We start from the raw sequence: 26,408 nt of genomic DNA, 5'->3' as shown, positions 1-26,408 counted from the left end.
AAACCTACAGTATGGCGCCAAATCTGCCCATCTAAACAGAAAAACAAATATTATGCTGTCCAAAAAGAGCAACCACTAAAAATATATTCTCTCTCAGTGTCTCTCCCACGATCCAAAGTCATAAGGCTCAAGACAAGAGAACAATCGTGGGTTCAAACAAGGCTGTAATGAGGTTATTATCAGGGCAATCACGCAGCATTCTACGGCGCCCATTATTTTCCGATATCCTTGAATAGTGCGCGCAGAGTTGATCTCGGTTGCCAGTGAAGACAATCCGACGTCTTGTTTTCTTATTTCTGCTCCAGCAGCATAATTTAAACACTTTGTCCTATATGCTATTATGTGACAGAGCAGGTGATTGGGCTATACATTTTATAGTCTGCAATAACCTAATAAAGTGTCAATATTTTTTACTATACTTGTGTACATAAATATAATTATTAACTAATCAATTTAGGTTACACTTTATTACCAAAAATAGACAGGTGCATGCACAATCATTATGCCACAAACGTCTTGGCAACTCCGCTACTTTAACAGCTACAAAAGTGGTACAGTCTGGGCAAGGGATTTGGGCATTCCCAGTGCTGTGCCAATTCATTTACGCGTCATTTTCCGTGTGTGAATACTGTGCTAGAATGATAAAACCATCGTTCCCTCCCATTTCATACTGATATAATAATTGAAACTCCGCAGTCTATATCTAATGTAGGTAGGGCTCTCAGTCGGTTCGTTTATTGGCATGGTTATTCTTCTTAGGTCTGCGTGCACAGCAGAGTCAGCGAAAGAGAGTACCACCATAGGGAGAGAGCGGTTCTGAAGCTGCTATGAGACCAGGCTGCAATACAGTTCTGCAAATTCAGTTTGTCTATTACAACTATGGATGCATTGTGAGTCAGTGAACTGACAGAGCCTTGTGAGAAACAGAAGCAGACCTTTTGGAATTTGTCTCTTTGTTCGTCGCCAATGCAAAAGGAAATATGCAGCGAAGCTTTACCTTGGTCTTTGTCAGTTTTTGTGTTGGGTTTTGCTATGGGTCAAGTTTCCCAAGTAATATCAATATAGGTGAGTATTATCAACACGGAATGCTTATTATATCACTACTGCATCCTGTTAGTTTGATATCTAAACTGCTGCGTATTTCCAAAGTTGCATGACAGTCTCCAAACGTCAAATTTTGTAATACATTCAAATATTCGTTGTATGATGACAGTTGATGTGAACCTATTTTCAACCTTGTCTTCAATGATTGTCTTTGTCTTGCTAACAGGGGGATTGTTCCCAAAGGGCTCCCATGAAAATGAGGTTTTTCATTTTGCACTCTCCCATCACCAGGATATCCCCAGACTGGTACCACAAGTGGACATGGTCGACACCGCAAGTAGCTTTGCTATGACATATGCATGTAAGTTTAGCCTTTATCCCCCGAATGAAGAGTACATGTGATTGCAGTGTTCCCATTTTGATGACAGTGTTCAAGGTGTTCAAATGCTGTCTGGATTGCATTAACATATGTTGCTTTAATAAATGTCAAAGATCATGTCATTCACCCCTTCTACATTCTGACATTTTGATTTTGGAGGTAGGAAATTATCCTACCTAGGCACACATACCTCCATAAATCTGCAGTTTTCTGATAGATTAAAACAGTTTCATTCACCATATGTTGGCATCGTGCAACTACTTTTTTTTGTCTTTCATTTTGTCTAAGGAAGCTGCCCAACAGTTGGAGAATAACGGGCATTAAGGGCACCAGAATCTACTAAGAGATGTTCTTTTATTAATCATTTCAGTCATGAAAGGTGTCATCCAACAGGGGGAGTTGAGCTGTATCAGGGGGAAATGATGTGCAACAGCACTATCAGGGAACCATCATTTACAAAATATGAGAAGCAAATGATCTGAAAAATGACACAACCTACTCAATTGAGTAGCCTATAATAAAAACATTTCAGGCTTCCTAAGTTTCCTCAAGCTTCCAAGAATGTTAACCTCAGCCCTGTCTACATAAAAGGCATTAGACTACTAGACAGTGGCTTTTGTGTCCAGGGCTCTTGTTATAAGAGATCAGTGATTCAGTATTGTTCCTATCAATGCCTCCTGATTCTAGACATTAGTGTGAGCTGTTCAGGACATCAGGATTAGCTTTAGGAAGGGAGAAGCTGTGTTTTTATCAGTTGATTTAAATGGTCAATGTCTATCTAGATTATGTACTGTACATGTAAATAAAAGGGGCTATATAGGTTACGTGTATGTATTGTACATTTTAATAGACTGGACTATCTTGATTCTGTACTTTACATTTAAATAGACTGGACTATCTAGATTCTGTATTGTGCGTTTTAAAAAGACGTAGACTATGTAGGTTATGCACTGTAAATGACCTTTTTCTTCGGATAGCACAATTGATCATAGTCATGATCAACGTCATACTGATACTAGGCTGTATAAGACAGGAGACAACCTATTGATGGATTTCACGGTCGCGCCACTCTATTGTGATGGACGTTCTCAGCCCGACTGACTCCCATTCTGACTGTGCTGCCCCAGGCATTCTCAATGGGGGCCACTGATGATTTTGTCTTAAGTACACTATAGTGTCTTGGGAATACAAGGATATTTTTAAAGAAAGCAAACCATTAGTAGGAAACCCTTTTGTCATCATTTATCATACTGTCAGATTTACTTTAGACAGATGACTATGTGGCCATAATCTAGCAACCATCATCATAAAAAACATAATTTAATTGCCCAGGGTGAGTGAGACGAATGACAAGACATGGAGAGTCATAATAACAGTTACAATAATAACTGTATAGTAGAATAATAATAACATCCAATTATTATATTAGAACCATTAACTAGGCTACCAATAACTCAGAGAAACCACTTGATGCCTACCATGGTGAAGGATTAATGCGGAATGCATTGAGGTTATTCAGGCTAATGTGACTGCATGCATCACAAACACGTTCACACACATCTTCAGCCAGGGTCTCAGGAAGTGCAGACACAGCTGCCTGCTTTTCCGAGGCAGCACAGTATTACTCACCTTGTAGAGAGCTTGGACACACATGGTAAATGGAGTATGTGGACTCTTGACAGTCTCTTGTGCCACACATGACCTAAGGTGTCCCACATAGCTACATATCTTAAAGGGATATTTCAGGATTTTGGCAATTCCCCAGAGTCAGATGAACTTGTGGATAAAAATGTTATGTCTCTGCGTGCAGTTTAAAGGAAGTTGCTAACAAACGTTAGCGCAATTGCTAACTAGCTTCACCACAATACCTGGGACTCTTACGTTGACTGCTAGCATGCTGTCATTGCGCTAACGCTAGTTAGCATTGGCACACAAAACTAGATCTACCTTCCTACTGGATGCAGAGTCATCAAAATGGTATCCATGGGTTCATCTGATTCTGGGGAAGTAGAATTGACCAATATCTAATTAGAAATGCGCATATTTGCAGCATGTTTTTTTTTCTGGAAACATGAATGAAGTCGGCGAAATATTTTGGTTATATTTTGTTAATACACTCCAGGATATGTCCAGAGCAGATTATGGATAAATACTTTTCATCTTTTTATCTGTAAAATACTAAAGACATAAAATGTACGTAAGACATAAATAACATTTATGTAAAATGCATTTTTCCAAAGAAATTTTTTTACAACATATTAACAATTCCCTCTGGGCAGGTCTGGATAATATAGCTAAGCATAACCACACAAAATGTGAAATGTGGTGAATGCAGATTATTCTGAAGCTGAGAAAAATGAATTGCTGTGTGGGGAGAGTCTATCTTTCGGAAAATTGCAGTTAAAGACAAGTACACTGAAATAAGACTACCAAAATGCCAAACACCGATTTAGATCAAATCACTTTCTCTTCAAAGTAAGTTAGTAAATATAGTCCAGTTTGTAACATTCTGTATGAAATGGGCTTTTAAATTATGTGTAATTCAATGTAGAGAGCTTGTACATTTTAAAGTGGTTCAAATGAAAAAATGTGACATTTTTATGTTTCTTTTTTGAAAGTACTAATATGAACGGACCAAAATACCAACAAATCTCAAAATTGATAGTTCGATGCAAAAATGACATTTCAGCCTATAAGGTATTCAAACATTTCTATAAGTACTTGATATTTACTCTCTGACCACCTAAAGCTAACCACCACAAGTGTATAGGTTGAAACCATAATGTCATGCCCTGTATCCTGACATCAGGCCTATAGAGGGCAATGTCGGGGCATAGACAAAATAAGTGGTGATGGTTACAGTGTATTCTAGTCCAGTAAAACCAAGTGATGTCTATTCAAAAGACTGTTTTCCAGTGAAAAGGTTGAGAAAACCAAATTCAATGACTAGATATACTAGTTCACTAATCAATCGAGTCTAGAATTGTCATTCATTTTGGAGGCACAAACAGATAAAGATGGACAAAGTTGAATGGAATAGGATTTACCAGTCATCCCAAACCGCTATCTGTATGATCTATCAGTGCTGGAGTATTTTTTTGTTGAATTATACATTGTACTAGAAGCTAATCCTCATTGAGTGAAGAAGTTTTCTAAGTAGTCCATGGGTCAGACTAGAAGTTTGCCCACTTTGGGGTGGCAAAGGTCTGATGGTATTAAATTGTTCCCCACAAGCCCCTGTTCAAATTGATATATGATAACCTCTCTAAAAATGTAGCTATCTGTTTTTCATATTTATATATGCCATGTTGTGTGGGAGTCTATGCAATTGAATGTTCAAAGGCAGATTTTTGATAAAGGATTGTTGAGACAAGTTGGAACGTTCACATGCTCATTGAAAATTAGTTTCTCAAAAAACAATGCCTGAACATTCTGTTGGATCTATTGGATCTCATCTTAAGACCAGGTACCACAGGCTAAAATTACATTTTGAGATTTGGGTATTTCGGTGTATTAAAATTAGTTTTTTCAAAAAGTCATATCATACTACGGTCATCAAATTGTGATGAATTGAAATTACTTTTAAATGGCCATTTCATATAAAATGTTACAAACTGGAATATATGTAGTAACTTACTTCAAAGAGATGGTGACTGATTCTAAATAGGTGTTTGGGAATTGGTAGTGTACTTGTCTTTATCTGCCCTTTTCCACACACTAACTACTTTTTATGCCTCAGAAGGATCTGTATTCACCACATTTTGTGTTGTTATCCTCAGACGCATTCTCCAGATTTATACATAGGGAATTGTTGATATGTTGTCAAACTTTTATTCTAGATAACATGTTCTTGTAAAAAAATTGCCAAAAATGTATTTTAAGTACCTTTCTGTAGTATTTTACTAAGAAAAATTTATTTGCACAATCTGCTATGTAGAAGTACCGTCCTGGACTGTCTTAACAAAATGAAACCAAAACATTTAGGCAACTCAATATTAGGATGGTGTTCTTAATGTTTGCTATACTCAGTGTATATATGATTTATTTATATATACACACTACCATTCAAAAGTTTGGGGTCACTTAAAAATGTCCTTGTTTTTGAAAGAAAAGCACATTTTTGTCCATTAAAATAACATAACATTGATCAGAAATACAGTGTAGACATCGTTAATGTTGTAAATGACTATTGTAGCTGGAAACGGTAGATTTTTAATGGAATATCTACATAGGTGTACAGAGGCTCATTAACAGCAACCATCACTCCTGTGTTCCAATGGCACATAGTGTTAGCGAATCTAAGTCTATCATTTTAAAAGGCTAATTGATCATTAGAAAACCCTTTTGCAAGCATGTTAGTACAGCTGAAAACTGTTGTTCTGATTAAAGAAGCAATAAAACTGGCCTTCTTTAGACTAGTTGGGCATCTGGAGCATCAGCATTTGTGGGTTCAATTATAGGCTCAAAATGGCCAGAAAACAAAGAACCTTCTTCTGAAACTCATCAGTCTATTCTTGTTCTGAGAAATGAAGGCTATTCCATGCAAGAAATTGCCAAGAAACTGAAGATCTCGAACCATGCTGTGTACTTCTCCCTTCACAGAATAGTGCAAACTGTCTCTAATCAGAATAGGAAGAGGAGTGTGAGGCCCCGGTGCACAACTGAGCAAGAGGACAAGTACATTAGAGTGTCTAGTTTGAGAAAAGACACCTCACAAGTCCTCAACTGGCATAGTAGTACCCGCAAAACACCAGTCTCAACGTCAACATTGAAGAGGCAACTCCGTGATGCTGGCCTTCTAGGCAGAGTTCCTCTGTCCAGTGTCTGTGTTCTTTTGCCCAATATTAATATTTTATTTTTATTGGCCAGTCTAAGATATGGCTTTTTCTTTGCAACTCTGCCTAGAAGGCCACCATCACAGAGTCACCTCTTCACTGTTGACATTGAGACTGGTGTTTTGTGGGTACTATTTAATGAAGCTGCCAGTTGATGACTTGTGAGCCGTCTGTTTCCGGTGACCGGTTTGCTGATTTCAATGCTGTGAATAGAGTGCCCCATGGTGGCGTTAGGGTTATGGTATGGGCAGGCATGAGCTACGGACAATGAACACAATTGCATTTTATCGATGGTGATTTGAATGCACAGAGATACTGTGACAAGATCCTAAAGCCCATTGTCGTGCCATTCATCCACCACCTTCACATCATGTTTCAGCATGATAATGCATGGCCCCATGTCACAAGGATCTGTACACAATTCCTAGAAGCTTAAAATGTCCCAGTTCTTCCATGGCCTGCATACCCACCAGACATGTGACCCATTGAGCAGGTTTGGGATGCTCTGGATCAACGTGTTTGACAGCATGTTCCAGTTCCCGCATGAGGCAAATGGTGGTCACACCAGATACTGACAGGCTTTCTTTTTTTAAGGTATCTGTGTCCAGATGCATATCTGTATTCCCAATCATAATTAATTCATTTCAATTGACTGATTTCCTTATATGAACTGTAACTCAGTAAAATCTTTGAAATTCTTGCATGTTGCGTTCATATTTTTTTCAGTATATATACAGTCAAGGTAAAGTAAAGTCTATGTTCCCATTTATAAAGCATTTATAGCTAAGCACTTGATATTAATCAATTGTACAGTTTGCCACTGCTCTATAACACCAACATTAAACATCTATATATGAATTCTATGCAGTCAATGTAATTTAATTTATATTTTCCCATTCATAAAGGATTTATGAATAATTGTAAAAGAACAGGACCACAACACAGAATTGTAAAGGAAATTTTCCAGATGTAGCACATAAAACATTTGCTGAGGAGATCGCCGAAAAATCCTACTATAGACATTTTTCAGTTTGACTTTCAACAAATATTCACTGCATTGAAATTCAATTCCCCATTTCAGACTTGTAGCTCGAAAAAACACATTTTGTGAGTAAAACATACTTACACAGGGTGGTAAAGATAGTTAGCATTTTCCCCTTATTCACTAATGTAGCTAGCTCGAAGCTAGCTAAGCCCCTGGAAATGTCAACATGTCTTCCAACTTGGTCAGTAAACATTACAAAATCATCATAAAACTCATAAAACATTTAGTTAACAATGGTATCTATCTTACTATTTGAAGACTTACATTGTACTTTTGCACATTACAAACCTTTAACAACATGACAAGTTAAGCGACAGAAACATGACATTTTTTTCCATTTTGTCTGCACAGCCACAGAAGGAAAGTGTGCGAGGTCTTTGAGATGTCACTTCCTGGTGACTTCTCGCTTCTACAAAAATCGTCCATAAAACTAATGAAACATTTAGTTAAAACCTGTTGGTAACTAGGGGGCAGTATTTTCATTTTTGGAAAAAAAACGTTCCCGTTTTAAACAGGATATTTTGTCAGGACAAGATGCTAGAATATGCATATAATTGACAGCTTTGGATACAAAACACTCTAACGTTTCCAAAACTGTAAAGATATTGTCTGTGAGTATAACAGAACTGATGTTGCAGGCGAAAGCCTGAGAAAAATCCAATCCGGAAGTGCCCCAGGTTTCGAAAGCGCTGCGTTCCAATGAGTCCCTATTCAGCTGTGAATGTGCCATCAACGAGCTTACGCTTTCTACGTATTCCCCAAGGTGTCTACAGCATTGTGACGTAGTTTTACGCATTTCTGTTGAAGAATAGCCGTAGGCGGCCACATTGCGTAAGTGGTCACATGGTGGCTCCGAGAGAGATTCTCATGTAAAATACAGAGGTAGCCATTACTCTAATCGGTCCTACTGAAAAACTAATTGTCCCGACGGATATATTATCGAATAAATATTAGAAAAACACCTTGAGCATTGATTATAAACAACGTTTGCCATGTTTCTGTCGATATTATGGAGCTAATTTGGAATATTTTTCCGCGTTGTGGTGACCGCAATTTCCAGGCTCATCAAAGGTAAACGATTTAATTTGATTGCTTTTCTGATTTTCGTGACAAGGTTGCCTGCTGCTAGCAAGGCATAATGCTATGCTAGTCTGATAAACTTACACAAATGCTTGTCTAGCGTTGGCTGTAAAGCATATTTTGAAAATCTGAGATGACAGGGTGATTAATAAAAGGCTAAGCTGTGTTCCAATATATTTCACTTGTGATTTTCATGAATAGGAAGATTTTCTAGGAAGATTTACGTCTGTTGCGTTATGCTAATTAGTGTCAGGCGATGATTACGCTCCCGGACCCGGGTTTGAGAGTCACAAGAAGTTGTTTTGGTTCACAATTCCATGACTGAAAGTGTACGTACCATGGCTTGCAAAAGTATTCACCCCCTTAGCATTTTTCCTATTTTGTTGCCTTACAACCTGGAATTAAAATGTTTTTTTTGTGGGGGAGGGAGGCTATATCATTTCATCTACACAACATGCCTACCACGTTGAAGATGTAAAATATTGTTTATTGTGAAACAAACAAGAAATAAGACAAAAAAACGGAAAACTTGAGTGTACATAACTATTCACCCGCCCAAAGTCAATACTTTGTAGAGCCACCTTTTGCAGCAATTACAGCTGCACGTCTCTTAGGGTATGTCTCTATAAGCTTGGCACATCTAGCCACTGGGAGTTTTGCCCATTCTTCAAGGCAAAACTGCTTTAACTCCTTCAAGGTGGATGGGTTCCGCTTATGTACAGAAATCACAGATTCCACAGATTCTCAATAAGATTGAGGTCTGGGTTTTGCCTAGGCCATTCCAAGACATTTAAATGTTTCCCCTTAAACCACCAGAGTGTTGCTTTAGCATTACACTTAAGGTCATTGTCCTGTTGAAAGGTTGAAGCCCTGTCCCAGCCTGAAATCTCTGGAAGACTGAAACAGGTTTCCCTCAAGAATTTCCTTGTATTTAGCTCCATCCATCATTCCTTCAATTCTGACCAGTTTCCCAGTCCCTGCCGATGAAAAACATCCCCACAGCTTGATTCTGCCACCACCATGCTTCACTGTAGGGATGTTGTTCTCGGGGTGATACGAAGTGTTGGGGTGGCGCCAGACATAGCGTTTTCGCAATTTTAGTCTCATCTGACCAGAGTACCTTCTTCCATGTGTTTGGGGAGTCTCCCACATGCCTTTTGGCGAACACCAAACATGTTTGCTTATTTTTTTCTGGCCACTCTTCCGTAAAGCCCACCTCTGTGGAGTGTATGGCTTAAAGTGGTCCTATGTACAGATATTCAAATCTCCACTGTGGAGCTTTGCAGCTTCTTCAGGGATATGTTTGCTCTCTTTGTTGCCTCTCTGATTAATGCCCTCCTTGCCTGGTCCGTGAGATTTGGTGGGCGGCCCTCTCTTGGCAGGTTTGTTGTGGTGCCATATTCTTTCCATTTTTTAATAATGGATTTAATGGTGCTCCGTGGGATGTTCAAAGTTTCTGATATTTTTTTATAACCCAACCCTGATCTGTACTTCTCCACAACCTTGTCCTGACCTGTTTGGAGAGCCCCTTGGTCTACATAGTGCCACTTGCTTGGTGGTGCTCCTTGCTTAGTGGTGTTGCAGACTCTGGGGCCATTCAGAACAGGTGTATATATACTGAGATCATGTGACAGATCATGTGACACTTAGATTGCACACAGGTGGACTTTATTTAACTAATTATGTGACTGCCGAAAGTAATTGGTTGCACCAGATCTTACTTAGGAGCTTAATAGCAAAGGGGGTGAATACATATGCACGCACCTATTTCTTTTTAGAGTTTTTTGAAACAAGTAATTTTTGAAATTTCACTTCAACAATTTGGATTATTTTATGTATGTCCATTACATGAAATCCAAGTAAAACTATGTTTACATTACAGGTTTTAATGCAACAAAATATGAAAAACACCAAGGGGGTGAATACTTTTGCAAGGCACAGGGTGGCTACTTTGAAGAATCTCACATATAAAATATATATTGATTTGTTTAACACTTTTTCTGGTTACTACATGATTCCATATGTGTTATTTCAAAGTGTTGATGTCTTCACTATTATTCTATAGTATAGAAAATATTAAAATAAAGAAAAACCATTAAATGAGTAGGTGTGTCCAAACTTTTAACTGGTACTGTACATGGTTTAGTGCCACTATGTTGAAGCCAATAGTTTTGGCTATAGGGAAAACTGAGCTGTAACCTACAGTATGTGTGTGTGGTGGAAGTGGTGAACAGCACATTTACAGTACACACCCGTTTCCCCTCATGATAGTGGTGAAAAGTCATAGCTGGAAAGACAATCATGTTAAAGGTCCATGTGTAATACAGAACTAATCCTGTGTGATTACTTTGATATAGCAAGAAATTGTAACCTAAGTGACGTTGGTGTCTCCAAGGAGCTTGTGCCTGTTATGTGAATTGTTTAGCAGGCCCCTGCCTCAATGAACCCATTTAACCTTTTCATGCGCGAGTTCCAAACATCTCTAATGGTCGCCCCAGCGTGAGTTTTTTTTATGCACGTGATGTCAGAATGCACTCACTGTTCCAAAATGTGATTGTTATGCAACAAGACAGTTAACCCACACTGCCTTCAAACCAAGGTACACTGCCTGCTAGTTATCTATAGGCTGTTTCAACTTGTCAATTTCAGATTAGATTTTCTTACAGTAGTATGAATTGAGGTGTGTTCCGCCTCATTACTTCACCTGTGTAGCCCAATTCACTGTTGCAGACAATTTGTTTCAGGCGGATAAACTTCTCTCTTTGACAAGAGCCCAAGCGTTTCCCCAATTAAGTATGAAGTATGAAGACAGTGCGCATCTAGTCAGCACCCCCTGGCACATTGTCTGGCTGGTGGCCGCATTGCTTTCATTGTTTCCCTTACAAATAACGTGTGCATTCCTATCAAAGTAAGTCCCTTATTTTCTGTGTATCGTGTTGTCCTTTCTACTCTTGCATACCGTATATATGTATGCAGAATAATGTAGTGTTTTATTCAAATTTCTTCAAGTACTGGTGACAAATCATGCATTCCGATTCTTGCATAGATTGTAATAGACACGTGTGTAAAATACTTTGAAGGATGGACTGATTATGAGCTTATGCTAAGCTATTGTCCAGCTATGTGTGGTGCCATGTTTGTTGACATCATACAATGCATTCTGGTTGTCACTTTAGGGTCTGTCAGACCAAAGATGTTAGAAAAAACCAAGGTGAAGGGATAGTTCACTTGACTAACATATGGTACTGGGAACTCGGAAAAATTGTGAGGTCAAATTGACGTCAGTGATCTTCAGGTTGGAAAGCCAGAGCTCTAGAAAAAGACCCAAGTTCCGAAGTTGGAATTCCGGGTTGGATGACCGGTTTCCCAGTCGGTGCTAGTTCCTCCCCCAGAGTTCCCAGTTGTTTTAAACACGGCATCAGATTGTAACTGGTAGTCAGGATTGCCAGCTCAGACCCCCCTTTCCAAGGGTTTTAATTTTATTTAGTGTATAAACTTCCTGTGTTTGAAACCCCATTTATCGATAAATCCCCCAACATAGTAATATTTCCTGCATAATTTCCCCCCATGATACCCTTCTCCATTTCTACCCCCCATAGACTTGAAAACCCAACAAATCCCCCTAAAAGGGTTTCATGCCCGGTTTTCGCACCACAGTTAGTATCAGGAGTCAAGGTAAGACCCAAGTGCAGACTGTGTGAAGTAACAATGTTTATTGTAACCACTGGAGCAGGCAAGCGACAGGTCAAGGCAGGTAGGGGGTCAATAATCCAGAGCAGAGGCCAAGGTACAGGACAGCAGGCAGGCTCAGAGACAGGCAGTGGTCAGACAGCAGAGGTAAAAAAAAAAACCCAGAAGGATGAGGAAAAGAGACTAGAGAAAAACAGGAGCTGAGACAAAACGCTGGTAGGCTTGAACAAAAGACGAACTGGCAACAGACAGAAAACACAGGTATAAATGCACAGGGGATAATGGCGACACCTGGAGGGGGGTGGAGACAAGTGAAACCAGGTACTGGAATCCCCTGCCCCGAGGTCAAACCTTGAGGAGGCATCTCACCATGTAAGCTGGTCAGCCATCGATGATACGAGGGAGAAGAGTGGGCCTGGAAACAGGAGACAAGGGGCAGTCAGACATGGTGAAGAGAACCGGGGAAAATGTTCAAGCCCAAGGCAGGCAGAGCTGACTTCAGGCAATGAGTGTGGCAGGACGGGCTCCAGCCCACGATGGCACCAGTAGCCCAGTCAATGGAGAGATTGTATCGCTGGAGCCAAGAGATTCCCAATCCCACAGGACCCTGCGGAGACTCAACCAGCAGGAATTGGATCGTCTCACTGTGGTTCCCCAACACTTGTAGGTTGACGGGTGGTCTGGTGGGTGCCTATAGAGCACCAGTGTAGCTCTCTAACACCCAGGGGGAGGGAGAGGGGTTGATTGGGGATGCCCAGCTTGGATGCCAGGGTAACGTCCATGAGACTCATATTGGCCTCCCGAGTCGATGAGTACCTGAAGAGACTTGGACTGGTCGCCCCACAGCAGGTTGGCATGGAGAGGGCGAGTAAAGGAAGAAGAACAATTATCTTTTAAGACCCACCAGAGTACTCACACCAACAAATGAGCTGGGTCTCGTGAAAGGACAGGTAGACACAAAATGACCAACAGTACCGCAATACAGACAGCCTAGCCCTGCATCAGCTCGGGAAGAGGCAACTCGGCAGTCTTCGGAGGCTCTTGGATTTCCTCGGGTAACCTCGGATTCTCTTGGGGTCTTCTGTAGTTCATCAGATTTAAGGTGGGATCCTTGAGTGAGCGATTGGGACTGCAATCAGACCTCTTCTCCCTCCTACGTTCACATAACCGTCCGTTGATTTGGATGGTTAAGGTGATGAGTGAGTCGAGACCCGTCAGTAGTTTCCGGGCTGCAAGCTCCTCCTTTACCCCCACCAATAACCCGTGCAGGAACGTGACGAACAGCGCTTCCGGGTACCAAGTACCCTCCGCTAACAGCGTGCGGAACTCCACCACAATGTGGCAGACTGAGGGAGTCCTGCCGAAGCAACCTCCGTGCAGCTTCTTTCCTGGACACCGGAGCCTCAAAAACCTCCAGACTGAGGCAGATTGTTGCTCCCACACCGCCGCGGCCCAGGCGAGTGCCCTCCCGGACATCAGCGTAATAATGTACACCATCTTTGAGCGGTCCGAGGGGAACGAAGGCGGCTGCAGCTCGAAAACGAGGGAGCACTGGGAGAGAAAGGCTCAGCAGGTTCTACAATCTCCGTCGTTGTGCTCCAGGAGAGGTAAGTGGGGTTCCTGGGAAACTGGTGTCGTGACGTTGAATTAGTTAATGTGACGACTGTTGTTCATCGAATGATTAAAGTTTCTAATTGCGTGATTAACTGAATAAAGCAATTATTAACTCATTAACCTGGGGCACCATGGGAAAACAAGTTTTTATTGAGTTCCTATTTCCCAAATAAACTCAAAGAATATCAGAATATCGATTTTACAACAGCCGCTAATTAACCAGTTGCCTCTACCAATATCGTTCTGAACGTCGTATAGCCCGTGAATCTGCACGGAACTGGGTCTCACCAATGAGTTCGTACCACACCAATCTTAGTTGAATATTTATTTACTAAAAAGCTAAAAGGATGATTAAAGATACACATAGACAAAACACATTATAGGCTATTGATTAGAACTTAATATAACGGGCCAACACACTATGGCGCGTGTTACCCACAATGGGGATTTCAAAAGAGAAAAAAGAAAGTACACAAGAGAAATATACATTTGGGTGAATTTGTCAGCTATGCTATTCTAACCCTAGCTGCTGCTCTTATGGGTCCAAATTTAATGATGTAATTACGTTGGGATGATCTCCGAGGATTCTCTGCGTGGACCATCCAGGCTGCTCGAAGACGCACTACTCTGGCGCACCTCTCTGACCGTCCTCCCGATGTCAGTGTCCTTTTGGCTTAGGATTCTGTTCCCTCACCCTTTGCTCTGGAAGGGGTCTTCTGAGGACAGACAGCTCTGTAGCTCAGAGCTCACAGCATAGGAATGAAACCCTTTACATACCACGATTCGATGGGAGATGGAGGCTAGGTGGTTCGACTTGAATTCACCCACTTAGACACAGCTACTCATCCGTAGCTTGGGTAGAAAATAATATCTTTGTCTTCAAACTTGCGTTGCGTTCTGGGTTCGACTTTTTAGACCTTGCTGCAGCTAGGGTCACGTAGTCTTCTCTATAAATTCTATACTCACAGGTTTTATACCCTTGGGTCAGAAGTGGGCGTAACCGCCTTTAGGGCAATTCTCTGGGCGTACCAAGTTAATGAGGCAAGGTCTAGATTTTATTCAAATCCAATTTTAGACAACTAACTTAACATTTCATCTTCCCCAAAACATTCTCTTTGATTTGGATATTTTCCATACAACGTACAATGTATAAACATCAAACATCTATGAGGAAAACTCTTCACGTTACAATGTTTTCGTAATAACATAATCTATTAGCCTTTAATAACAAAACAAAAATGACATACATTTTCATATTCCATCTATCTTCATGACCACCATTGTGGCTGACGGAAACCATTGTTCCAAAGTCCCTTTATTTCATGTTTAATGTTATGAGGCTGGTTCTCCATAGTAACAGGACAAAGGAATTTGTCTGTGGCCTGAGATTTACCAGGGGCGTGAGGGGTCATAAAACCCCCCACATCTTCAGACCCCTAGATCTCTCCTCCTCTGTTGGGGTTGAGAGATAATCTGTAGGGTTGTGGTCTCCTGTAACCTGACCTGGTCAGGACAGTCATGACACTGGGGTGACGGCACAGCTACCAGCTGGGTTACTGAGGGGCTGGGAGGTTACCGTTGTGTCAGGCTGCCTAGTAGGCAACCCACGGAATTGCTCCCGCAATGCGTCCAAAGCTAGGTCGAGAAGTTCGGCCATGGCCTGGAACCCTTCAGACCGTGACACATCTCCTCGGGTCTACCAATGAGGTCTCCTTAGTAGGAGATGGCATTGCAGAGATGGCCCAAGTCTGCTGGATCAGTCATGGCCAGTTTGTACTATCAGGAATCAAGGTAAGACCCAAGTGCAGACTGTGCAGTAACAATGTTTATTGTATCCACCGGGGCAGGCAAACGATAGGTCAAGGCAGGCAGGGGTCAATAATCCAGAGCAGAGGCCAAGGTACAGGAAGGCAGGCAGGTTCAGGTCAGGCAGAGGTTGGTAATCCAGAGGCGGAGCAAAAGTACATGACTGCAGGCAGGCTCAGAGACAGGCAGTGGTCAGTAAAAGAAGAAGAAAAAAACCCAGAGGACTCAAAAGAAGAGTGACTTGGGACAACCAGGAGCTGAGACAAACCGCTGGTAGACTTGAACAATCAAGATGAACTTGCAACAGAAACACAGGTATAAATAAACAGGGAATAATGGGGGAGATGGGCGACACCTGGAGGGGGGTGGAGACAAGCACAAGGACAGGTGAAACAGATCAGGGCATGACAGTTAGACTAAGCAGTAGGCTTGTATTTGGGGTGATGATCTGTGAGGTGATAACATTTTATTTGCTTTGTGATTTGTTAAAAATGGTTAGCTTCTTGTCAAGTCGTGCTCCGGTTCTTGTATACAATGTCACAAGTACGTCGAAGATTTGTAATATGCTGGAAAGGGGCCAAACTCAGTTCATATTTTTCAGGCAATGGGCGCAGCCATATTGACTTTGACTTAGTTTATTTGCCTCTTATAGTGAATGGCATTCTGGGATTAGGGCATTTTCGCTTGTCAAACATAAGCAAACATGGCTGCCATCATAAAGAATTTAGCTGCTGTTAGCTTAGCTGACACATCTCTTTTATAAACAATATTACATTTCTCCCTTGTGGTCACCAGAGATGTGATACGTTGTAAACAAGTCTAGCTGTCATGTCACTAAATTATGTTTCATTTTTTTGTCAGCGCAACCTGTTATTTAGACTTGTTTATGTAATACGTTTGGCTGTGGATGTGTTCCATGTGATGTTTGGATGATGAAGTTTGCATTTATCCTTTACATTGAAAGATCAAACTGAGGACTAAAGTTGTGAAGACCTTTATTTCTCATCAGTAGAAAACATTGTTTAGATGCTTTTCAGACAAGAATGCTGTTTACGCATGTTTGTTGCGTCATGTGTTCTGTTGCTACTGTTCCAATCACGTATTTGCGATGGTACGCCGCAGGGACCACTCAACAATGATCACAAATATCTGATCGTATGCGTCAAAGGGTTAATCTATTATTCATTACATCATAACTAAACAGATTATTTTCTGCAGTTAAGAATTGTGAATATGTGGCTATTAACTCTGGGGTAATGCAGAAGGGGAAGTGCAGTTGTTAAAAATCTTTTTAAGTAGGAGGGGATTGAAAGTATTTAGCAGCTGTAGGACAAATGTTCTCCTGTGGTTAGGCTCTGTAATGCTTAGATTACGATATCAAGGGGAGTAGCAGGTATCCAGATGATAGCCATACTCCGTAAACTGTGGCAAGACATTGCTTGTTTGTAGAAAATGACAATGTGATCTGATACAAATGGGGCGCAGGAGCAGCATGCTTGATCAGGAGCCTGTGGGGTTGTGCCGCGGAGGAGGGCAGTGGCCATTAGGCATGGCATGGACCTCAGTGTGGGCAGTTGGACAGAAGAGTATGTGGGAATCAAAGGCGAAGTGTTGTTGTCCTCTCCAGTGCGCATGGGCAATTTCATGGTAACGGAATTACGCTGAGACTCGGATTTTCACTTTAAAATGTATACCAAACAAAAAAACTTTGATTCAAAACGTTAACAAACCATGCACTTTATGCACAAGGACTACTTTTAACTATTTCCACAGACAATTTTACAAAAACACATTTACATTAAGAACTGTCCAGATACAAACTGAGGGAGATTTTACCATAATTCTGTTACCAAACTTTAGTTGTGCACATTTTTTCCAGTAAATGTTTTTTAGATTTGTATTTACTGTGTAAATTGTTCAAAAGAGTCATTGTCCAAAGAGTGTCAGTGTAATTCCATTACAGGCAAAGATATTGTGCCACCTTAAGCCCCTGGTCTACTCCCATTGTTTGGGTATTCTATGCTTGTCAGTCTCAGACTACTGTCTCTCTATTGTGTGGCATACATCCATCAATGTGAGTGCATTGTTTGCCTCCTGCCTAAAGGTGTGGCTAGAATATGGAGGAATGAGTAACGTGACTATCTGATGTATTGTCTGATGCAGCCTCATCAATTTACATTGATTCTGAACAAAGTCACCGTATTTCAAAAGAAAATGCAAAGCAATTGATCTTGGTAGCTCTTGAGGCCTAAGGGAATTAATGTACAATATGTCTGGATAAAACAATTGGCATGTTGTCAAATTTTGAATGTGTGTGTGTGTGTGTTTTGTCACATGAATAGGACATCTGAACTAACAAGTGCAATCCTGTACACAATCAGTCCTTCTCAGTTTGAGCATGACATGGGGCCTTGTATTTTTCTAAGTCAAGGTGTTTCCAATAGATGTGTAGGACTATGCATTTCAGCAGTAAGAGAGAGGCACAAATAAATTCAGGTCCCCACTGTTCAGTCCTGTCAGGACACCCACACTAGTAGCACGTCATCCTTGTGTCAGGCTGTCCGGTGTGTTCGTTTCATCCGTCAGAGAGTGCTTTTGGTCATCCTCCCAACACGTCAGCTCCTTCAGGGTGGTGACATGCATGCAGCCAGGCCAGACACCCCAGTCATGTCACTCAACCACAGCCCCACAGCAGCCTACATGGTGATAGCAGTGTTTATGTTAAACACGCACAGAGAGCAGAAAGCCTCTCCCCTCTTCTTCCCCGCAGTCTTTTCAACAAGAAGTCCTTCCTGGCTCTCGTTCTCCACACACTACCGCTGAAGGTTCTGAATCATGCAGCCAACACCTACATTTTGTGAGGCATTGTCTTTGAAGCAAGGACGAGCTGCAGGCCCTGTAGCAACTATTAGCAGGGTTCTGGGATCTTTAAAAATAAAGCGCTGTCACACTTGGGCATTGTCTTTTAGCTCGCTGTTGTGGAATAGGTTGGTTTTAGGGGGTTTCTATGTTGATTGTATGTGACATATCTCATTAGCTTGATAGAGTTTGCCGACAGGAACAGACCCAAGGTCAGAGAGGACAGCTGGTCTCCTTGTGCAGGGTTGTTCAGATATACTGTCTGTTTTTTTCTGTCCACTCATATATGAGCTTTAAGTATTTGGTTGTATGGCCATATTTCAGACCGATTTTATGAAATGGCTTAGAACCCCTAAATGACTTGGTCCGCATTAAGTGACATTATGTCTGTATCCTTCTTACACTGGGTGAATTAGTGTCACAGCAGTCGGGAGTGCCACTAGGGCGCATCACACAATTGACAGAGCTCATGTAGCTATATAGTCTGGTGCAGTCTGGCTCTACTGATAGTGGCTATGGCAGATATCTTTTGGGAATCATAAAGCACCAAATCTCACTCAATAAACTCTGTAACAAGTTAACTTTTTTTGCACCAAAGCCAGCAGAACACGAGGGCAGATTGAAAGCCTTACAATTCACGTTAAGAGCCTGAGTCTAGGCCTAAGAAGTGGATTGTATTGAGCTCTGGCTCTGATTCATGATGAGGCCTGGCTCCAGTTCCAGCATGATGCTCGTAAAAGTCAATATGTGTTATCACTGTTTGTCAACACAAAGTGCCTCAGCAATGATACGGCTGTGTAAGACAGTCCCAACTGGACGGCCGGTCTTTATTTGATCCTCTCTGTAGCGAGAGAGCAGGCTGCCAGAACAGAGAGCCCCAGCTGCCATCAGCTGATCTTCACTGGGGAGCCAGAGGATCAGAGAGGATCATTCACTTCTGGAGCGTTCTGCATTTCCCCCAAAACACCCCAGGAGAAACACCTGTTTTTCTCACTGCTTAATGCAGGCTGTGACATGAACTACCTCAATTGAGAACAGTCCAAGGTCATGGTCATGAATAGGAATGTGTTGTATAGTTTGTATGAAATACAATGCAGGGTAAATTATGACGAGATTAAAAGGTACATGGGAAAATGTACTGTGGTAAAAGGAGATAACAGAACTGTGGAGTCTTGTATTGCCTTTGTATCTCCTAAAGAGAAAGATGTGTATCTTGAAAGTAATAAAATATCCTTTGTTAGCTTCTGGTATCTTTGGCATTGGAGGAAAATATGGCCGTGGCTTTTACAAGGACAAATTAATCAGAAGTTGTGATTTAAATAGAAACAACATAACGGACACAGTAAAGCTAATCAAATCAGCACAATATAATCAGACAAACTAGCATAATTCATCATAATAATAATAATTCATTCAAATCAGCATTACAAAAGTCATTCCAATTCTGATTCTTTTTTGGGCCAGTCTCCCCTAAAGGGGCAATCTGAATTTGAGACAATGACAAAGCGTTCTCGTCGCCACTATTTCGGTAATAAGCTGAGGGATGGGGTTGGATGCATTGACCATTCATGATATAAAAATGATCGTAAAAAAAAAAACGTTTTGAGGCTATACAGTGTTTGTTTACATTTACTTTGTTTACAAACATTGAAAGTAAAACAAGCTTATATTTTGTGTTCTGATGGGCTACGACAGTTTAACTTAGCTAATGAGGCATTTCTAACTTATATTCTTCAAAAATCTATGGGTGCCTACCAATAATTTAAGTCCATAAATTGATGTAGCAACTGCAGTTTGCCTATTTAAAAGGTACTGTTTGGTTAGCATTGGTTTTCTTTCTCCAGTGAACAGCCATGTCTACTTGAATTGAAGGAAGCTGAGTTGCTAGCAGATAATATACATACATCAAAATGCTCTATATAGGCCATGTGTATACAGCACCATTGCGGCAGTCATTTATCACGTCATTTTATGCCACCAGCTCTAGTCTTTTTAGATGGCTTTTGGCTCCAGGCTGACTCCCTACATGAGACTCATAATGAATAACAAGCAAACAATTGAAACTGAAACCTGCAGAGAGATGCAACAATGAGTGACAGTGCAGAAATGATTGCGCTACACTATGGAAAGAAATTAAAAGGTTCCCAGAATGTTTCATTAGGTAGTGGGAACAGTCTGGTGAGAACATTATGGGTTTCCAAAACACCACACCTGTCCAGTTGTGCTGACATTCAGATAGTTTTTTTATCAGGGTGAACAAAACATTCCTTTTGATGTTGCTAGAATGTTTACAGAAAAGCCATTGAGTTCTTTAAAATGTTCCCAGAACATTGAATTAGGTTGTGGGAACAGTTTGGGTACATTACAAGAGAGGTTCCCAAAACACAAGATATGCTCAGTTGTGTTGACATTCATTAGGTTAGGTTGGGTTGCACAGGACATTCCTATAGTGTTGTAAGAATGTTGACAAAAACACCTGGTCTAAGTTATTTAAAGGTTCCCAGAATATTTTATTAAGTTATAGGAGTTGTCTGGGATGTTGCAAGAATATTCTTGTGATATACACAGTTTCCACAGAACATTCCCACAATATTGCACAATTTCCAAATACAGTAATTCTGTTTTTATGACATTCATAACATTTTTTAAGTTTAAAATATGTTCATATACACCCCTAGGAAGAATGACACTTCCAAAACAATATTAACTTAGGACATTCCTATAAAAATCTAAATGGGTACATACCAATATTTTAAGTCTAAAAATGTATGTAACAACTGCAGATTGTCCCTTTAAAAATGTACTCTTTGGTTAGTATTGTTTTCTTTCTCCACTGAACAGCCATGTCTACTTGAATGAAGGCAGCTGAGTCGATAGATGATATGCGTACATCAAAGCATTCTATAGAGGCCATGTGCTGAGTGGCGCAGCAGTCTAAGGCACTGCATCTCAGTGCAAGAGGTGTCACGACAGTCACTGGTTTGAATCCAAGCTGTATCACATCTGGCCGTGATTGGGAGTCCCATAGGACGGCGCACAATTGGCCCAGCGTCGTCCGGGGTAGGCTGTCATTGTCAATAAGAATTTGTTCTTAACTCACTTGCCTAGTTAAATTAAAGGTTAAAATAAAAATAAAATGTAGACATGGTCATCACGTTTTCATAAATTCTTAGAAATGTTTGGGAATTACGTTATACTAAGGCATTTGTGAAAATCCTATAGCAATATGGAGTGGTGGAAGTGGCCGTGTGTTTGTAAAATTAATAGACGCTGCAGTAATTACAAACGAATAAAAACATCCGTCTTGTCCAGGACCGGAGTGTACGCAGACCGGTGAAACATCAAATCAGAGCTACTGTGGGCCTTTATGCAAACAAGCCATTGCCACACAGGCCTGCCATCATTCACTTTCAACTGGACTGTGTGTTTACAGGCAGTTGCAACAGTGCGACTTTAAAAAGTTTGGACACACCTACTCATTCAAGGGTTTTTCTTTATTTGTACTATTTTCTGCATTGTAGAATAATAATGATGAAATAACACATATGGAATCATGTAGTAACCAAAAGAAAGTGTTAAAACAAATCAAAATATAATGTATATATTTCAGATTCTTCAAAGTAGCCACCCTTTACCTTGATGACAGCTTTGTACACTCTTAGGCTCCGTGTTTATATTATTATACATAATAGAAACGCTAGCCTATTAGCCACATTATGACTGACTTGTGATCACTGCCCTTGTTAGTTTGATTGTATTAACATTCCTAGCCTTAGTTACATTTGTCCCTTTTTTGTCCAGAATATGGAGTCATTGAAACTGAAACAGTGCATCCCAAATGGAGGCGGCAAACAATGTAGCAGGCCAGAGGTGATTTACAATCTGATAGCAATATTTTTTGAACTACCAAGAAATGTATTGATTAATTATATTAATCATGCATTGAACTGCCTCCATCTACGTTGAGTCAAATATACTGTATATATTTTTTACATTTCTTATAAAGTTGGTTTTGTAGCAAAAACTGGGAATTTGATATTTTTGACTGATGATATGATTGGCTGTTTCAAATCTGCAAAGTAGTTAAAACGCTGTCAATTTCACTTGAATTTTAAAAACTTTAGGTTCACCTGTTACTTTGTGTGCTAAACGTGAAATGTTTTTTTTGCAATGGGAAGTAATAGTTGTACATTTCGATTGGGAAAGGCTTAAAATGGTTGTGTTTTTGTATTCTTATGATTGGGACCTACTGGCTTATTATGAGTTCATTGACTACTTATCCTTTAACATAATGCTGTGTGTGACCGCTGTCTTCCCATCTACCCTATGCAGTGGTGTAGTGGAGCCTAGAGAAGTGGATATACTATACTCTAATTTTGCCAAGAAGTTCCCAAATGGCGCGCCCAGCGAAGGAAAGGCACCGTGTGTGAAAAATGTTTTCTGAAGTTTTCCTATAAATTTTTAAGATTTTCAATCTCAAAAATCACACTTGTTTTCATAGAAAAAAAAATACAAAACTGTGATGGTCTAAGTCCACAACAATGCTTAAACCACATCAATCTGTTTGGGTGGGCCTGTCAGGGCCTGGCTCCCCAGTGGGTGGTTCTCTGTCTACACCCCTGATTCATTGTGCATCACAAATAGCCTACTAACCACCACTTCAGAATAAACTTTTTCAATGACTGGCTTGCATACCCATTGTTGCCTTTACATGCATGAGTAGCGTCCGCCTGCATGTCGATTTTGTCCATCCACACCAGACACGATCAGGACATGCAGGATGAAATATCAAAATTAACTCTGAATCAACTATATTAATTTGGGGACAGGTCAAAAAGCATTAAACATTCATGGCAATTTAGCTAGCTAATTTGCTGTTGCTAGCTAATTTTTCCTGGGATACAAACATTGGGTTGTTATTTTACCTGAAATGCTCTCTCTCTGAAATGGTCCTCTGACAATTAATCCACAGATAGAAGGGTAAACCGAGTTCATTTCTAGTAATCTCTTCTTCTTCTTCTTCTTCTTCTTTTTCTTCTTCAAATGGCGGTTGACAACCAACTTTAAGTTGCATTACCACCACCAACTACACTGTAACGTGGACCTCAGTTCACCTTTCAATCACCCACGTGAGGATATGTTCCTGAAAACCAATGAGGAGATGGGAGAGGCGGGACTTGCAGCACGTCAAGAGTCACACATAGAACCAAGTTCTATTTTTGTGCCTGGCTACGCAGACGTTCGTTGACACGCGCGAGCAGTTTGGATGCAATGATTGAATAACATTATTGTGTACATTTATTTTGCAACGCTCACTCACGTAATGCGAACAGTGTGGTCACTGAAACCTCTATTTTAGGTCTGTATTTTTACTGCTCTAATTAGTTTAGTAACCAATTCATAATAACAATAAGGCACTTCGGGGGGTTGTCGTATAAGGCTAATATACCACGGCTAAACGCTGTATGCGTCGTGCCTAAGAACAACCCTTAGCTGTGGTATATTGGCATATACCACACCCCTTCGTGCCTTATTGCTTAAGTGTAGCCTCCTCTCCACCACTCATCACTTCTTGTATTTGTGAGAAGTTTTGACATGTTGAATGCACTGAGCTTTCTGTAAAAACTACTAGCATAGAGCTCAGACACCCCTGCATACCCCACAAGACATGCCACCAGAGGTCTCTTCACTGTCCCCAAGTCCAGAACAGACTATGGGAGGTGCACAGTACTACATAGAGCCATGACTACATGGAACTCTATTCCACATCAGGTACTGTAACTCTTGCAAGCAGAAAAATTAGATTGAAAAACCAGATACAAAATACACCTTATGGAACAGCAGGGACTGTGAGGAGACACACACATACACATGATAACATATGCACTATACACACACTACACATGGATGTTGCGTTGTATATATGATGTAGTAGAGTAGTGTAGATAACAAATACAAATACCCCCAAGCCATAAGATTGCTAAAATAGTCCGGGTAGCTATTTGGTTAACTATCTGCTTTGACCCTTGCACTAACCCTTTTTGACTCGATGCACCAACACTGAGACTCCAACACATACACACCTACTGTCTAGTATCTATTCTGTTGCCTAGTCACTTCTCTCCTATGTACATATTTACATGTTGTATTTAAACCTTATTTTACCAGGTAAGTTGACTGAGAACACATTCTCATTTATGGCAACAACCTGGGGAATAGTTACAGTGGAGAGGAATGAGCCAATTTGGAAGCTGGGGATGATTAGGTGGAAATGATGGTATGAGAGCCAGATTGGGAATTTAGCCAGGACACTGGGGTTAACACCCCTACTCTTACGATAAGTGCCATGGCATTTTTAGTGACCACGGAGTCAGGACACCCATTTAACGTCCTGTCCAAAAGACAGCACTCTATACAGGATAATGTCCCCAATCACTGCCCAGGGGAATTGAGATATATATGTGTTTAGACCAGAGGAAAGAGTGCCTCGTACTGGCCCTCCAACACCACTTCCAGCAGCATCTGGTCTCCCATCCAGGACTAACCTTGCTTAGCTTCAGAGGTAAGCAGGCAGCGAGATGTTATGGGTGTTATGCTGCTGTAACCCTGCACAAAAACTCGGTACTGGAACAAACTACAAAAATCTCTGAAACTGGAAACACTTATCTCCCTCACTAGCTTTAAGCACCAACTGTCAGAGCAGCTCACAGACTACTGCACCTGTACATAGCCCACCTATAATTTAGCCCAAACAACTACCTCTTTCCCTGCTGTATTTATTTTATTTATTTATTTATTTTGCTCCTTTGCACCCCATTATTTTTATTTATACTCTGCACATTCTTCCACTGCAAATTTACCATTCCAGTGTTTTACTTGCTATATTGTATTTACTTTGCCACCATGGCCTTTTTGTTGTTGTTGCCTTTACCTCCCTTATCTCACCTCATTTGCTCACATCGTATATAGACTTGTTTATACTGTATTATTGACTGTATGTTTGTTTTACTCCATGTGTAACTCTGTGTCGTTGTATATGTCGAACTGCTTTGCTTTATCTTGGCCAGGTCGCAATTGTAAATGAGAACTTGTTCTCAACTTGCCTACCTGGTTAAATAAAGGTGAGATAAATAAAAATATATATTTTTTAAACTGGTACCCCATGTATTTAGCCAAGCTATCATTGCTCAGTGTGTATTTATTCCTCCTGTTACTATGTTTTTCTGTTATTATTGAATTGTTTTATTGTATTCTGCATTGTTGGGAAGGACCCATAAGTAAGCATTACACTGTTAGTTTACACCTGTTGTTTACGAAGCATGTGACAAACATTTGACTTGAAAGAAAATAGGAAGCCGATTCTAGATTTATCTTCGGATTGGAGATGCTTAATATGAATCTGGAAGGAGAATTTACAGTCTAGCCAGACACCTGGGTATTTATAGTTGTCCACATATTCTACGTCGGAACCGTCCAGAGTAGTGATGTTAGTTGTCGGGGAGCGATCGGTTGAAGAGCATGCCTCTTGTTTTACTAGCATTTAAGAGCAGTTGGAGGCCACGGAAGGAGTGTTGTATGGCGTTGAAGCTTGTTTGGAGGTTTGTTAAAACAGTGTCCAAAGAAGGGCCAGATGTATACAGAATGGTGTCCTTCTGCATAGAGGTGGATCAAAGAATCACCCGTAGCAAGAGCGACATCATTGATATACAGAGAAAAGAGTCAGCCCAAGAATTGAACACTGTGGCACCTCCATAGAGAATGCCAGAGGTCCGGATAGCAGGCCCTACGATTTGACACACTGAACTCTATCTGAGAAGTAGTTAGTGAATCAGGCGAGGCAGTCATTAGAGAAACCAAGGCTGTTGAGTCTGCTGATAAGAATACGGTGATTGACAGAGTTGAAAGCCTTGGCCAGGTCGATGTAGGCAACTGCACAGTATTGTCTTTTATCAATAGCAAGGACTTGTTTGATATCAAATGATGCAATTATGCAAATTATGCAACAGGTTCTTGGTTCTGATCAAGAACCTGATGGTCACTCTGACAGAGCTCCTCT

At 40.7% G+C, this 26,408-nt stretch overlaps 1 protein-coding gene across 4 annotated transcripts in view; it reads left to right on the top strand.

The window, feature by feature from the left end:
• Window positions 1–640: 640 nt before the first annotated feature.
• Window positions 641–26,408, top strand: part of LOC112258323 (glutamate receptor 1) — an 83,310-nt gene continuing 57,542 nt past the window's right edge. For 2 of the 4 annotated variants that reach the window (XR_006084115.1, XM_024432629.2), the window contains exons 1-2: window positions 641–1,065; window positions 1,271–1,405. Coding sequence is in view for 3 of the 4 variants with exons in the window: in XM_024432629.2 (XP_024288397.1) it covers window positions 981–1,065; window positions 1,271–1,405 (220 nt within the window). In the remaining variant the exon portion in view is untranslated. The remainder of the gene's footprint in view (window positions 1,066–1,270; window positions 1,406–26,408) is intronic. The other 2 variants (XM_024432627.2, XM_024432628.2) reach the window with 2 other exon arrangements.

This window comes from Oncorhynchus tshawytscha, linkage group LG09, assembly GCF_018296145.1.
Source record: "Oncorhynchus tshawytscha isolate Ot180627B linkage group LG09, Otsh_v2.0, whole genome shotgun sequence".
Lineage (NCBI taxonomy): Eukaryota > Metazoa > Chordata > Actinopteri > Salmoniformes > Salmonidae > Oncorhynchus > Oncorhynchus tshawytscha.
Note: the sequence above shows the minus strand (reverse complement) of the source record. Positions and strands in the feature narration are given on the sequence as shown.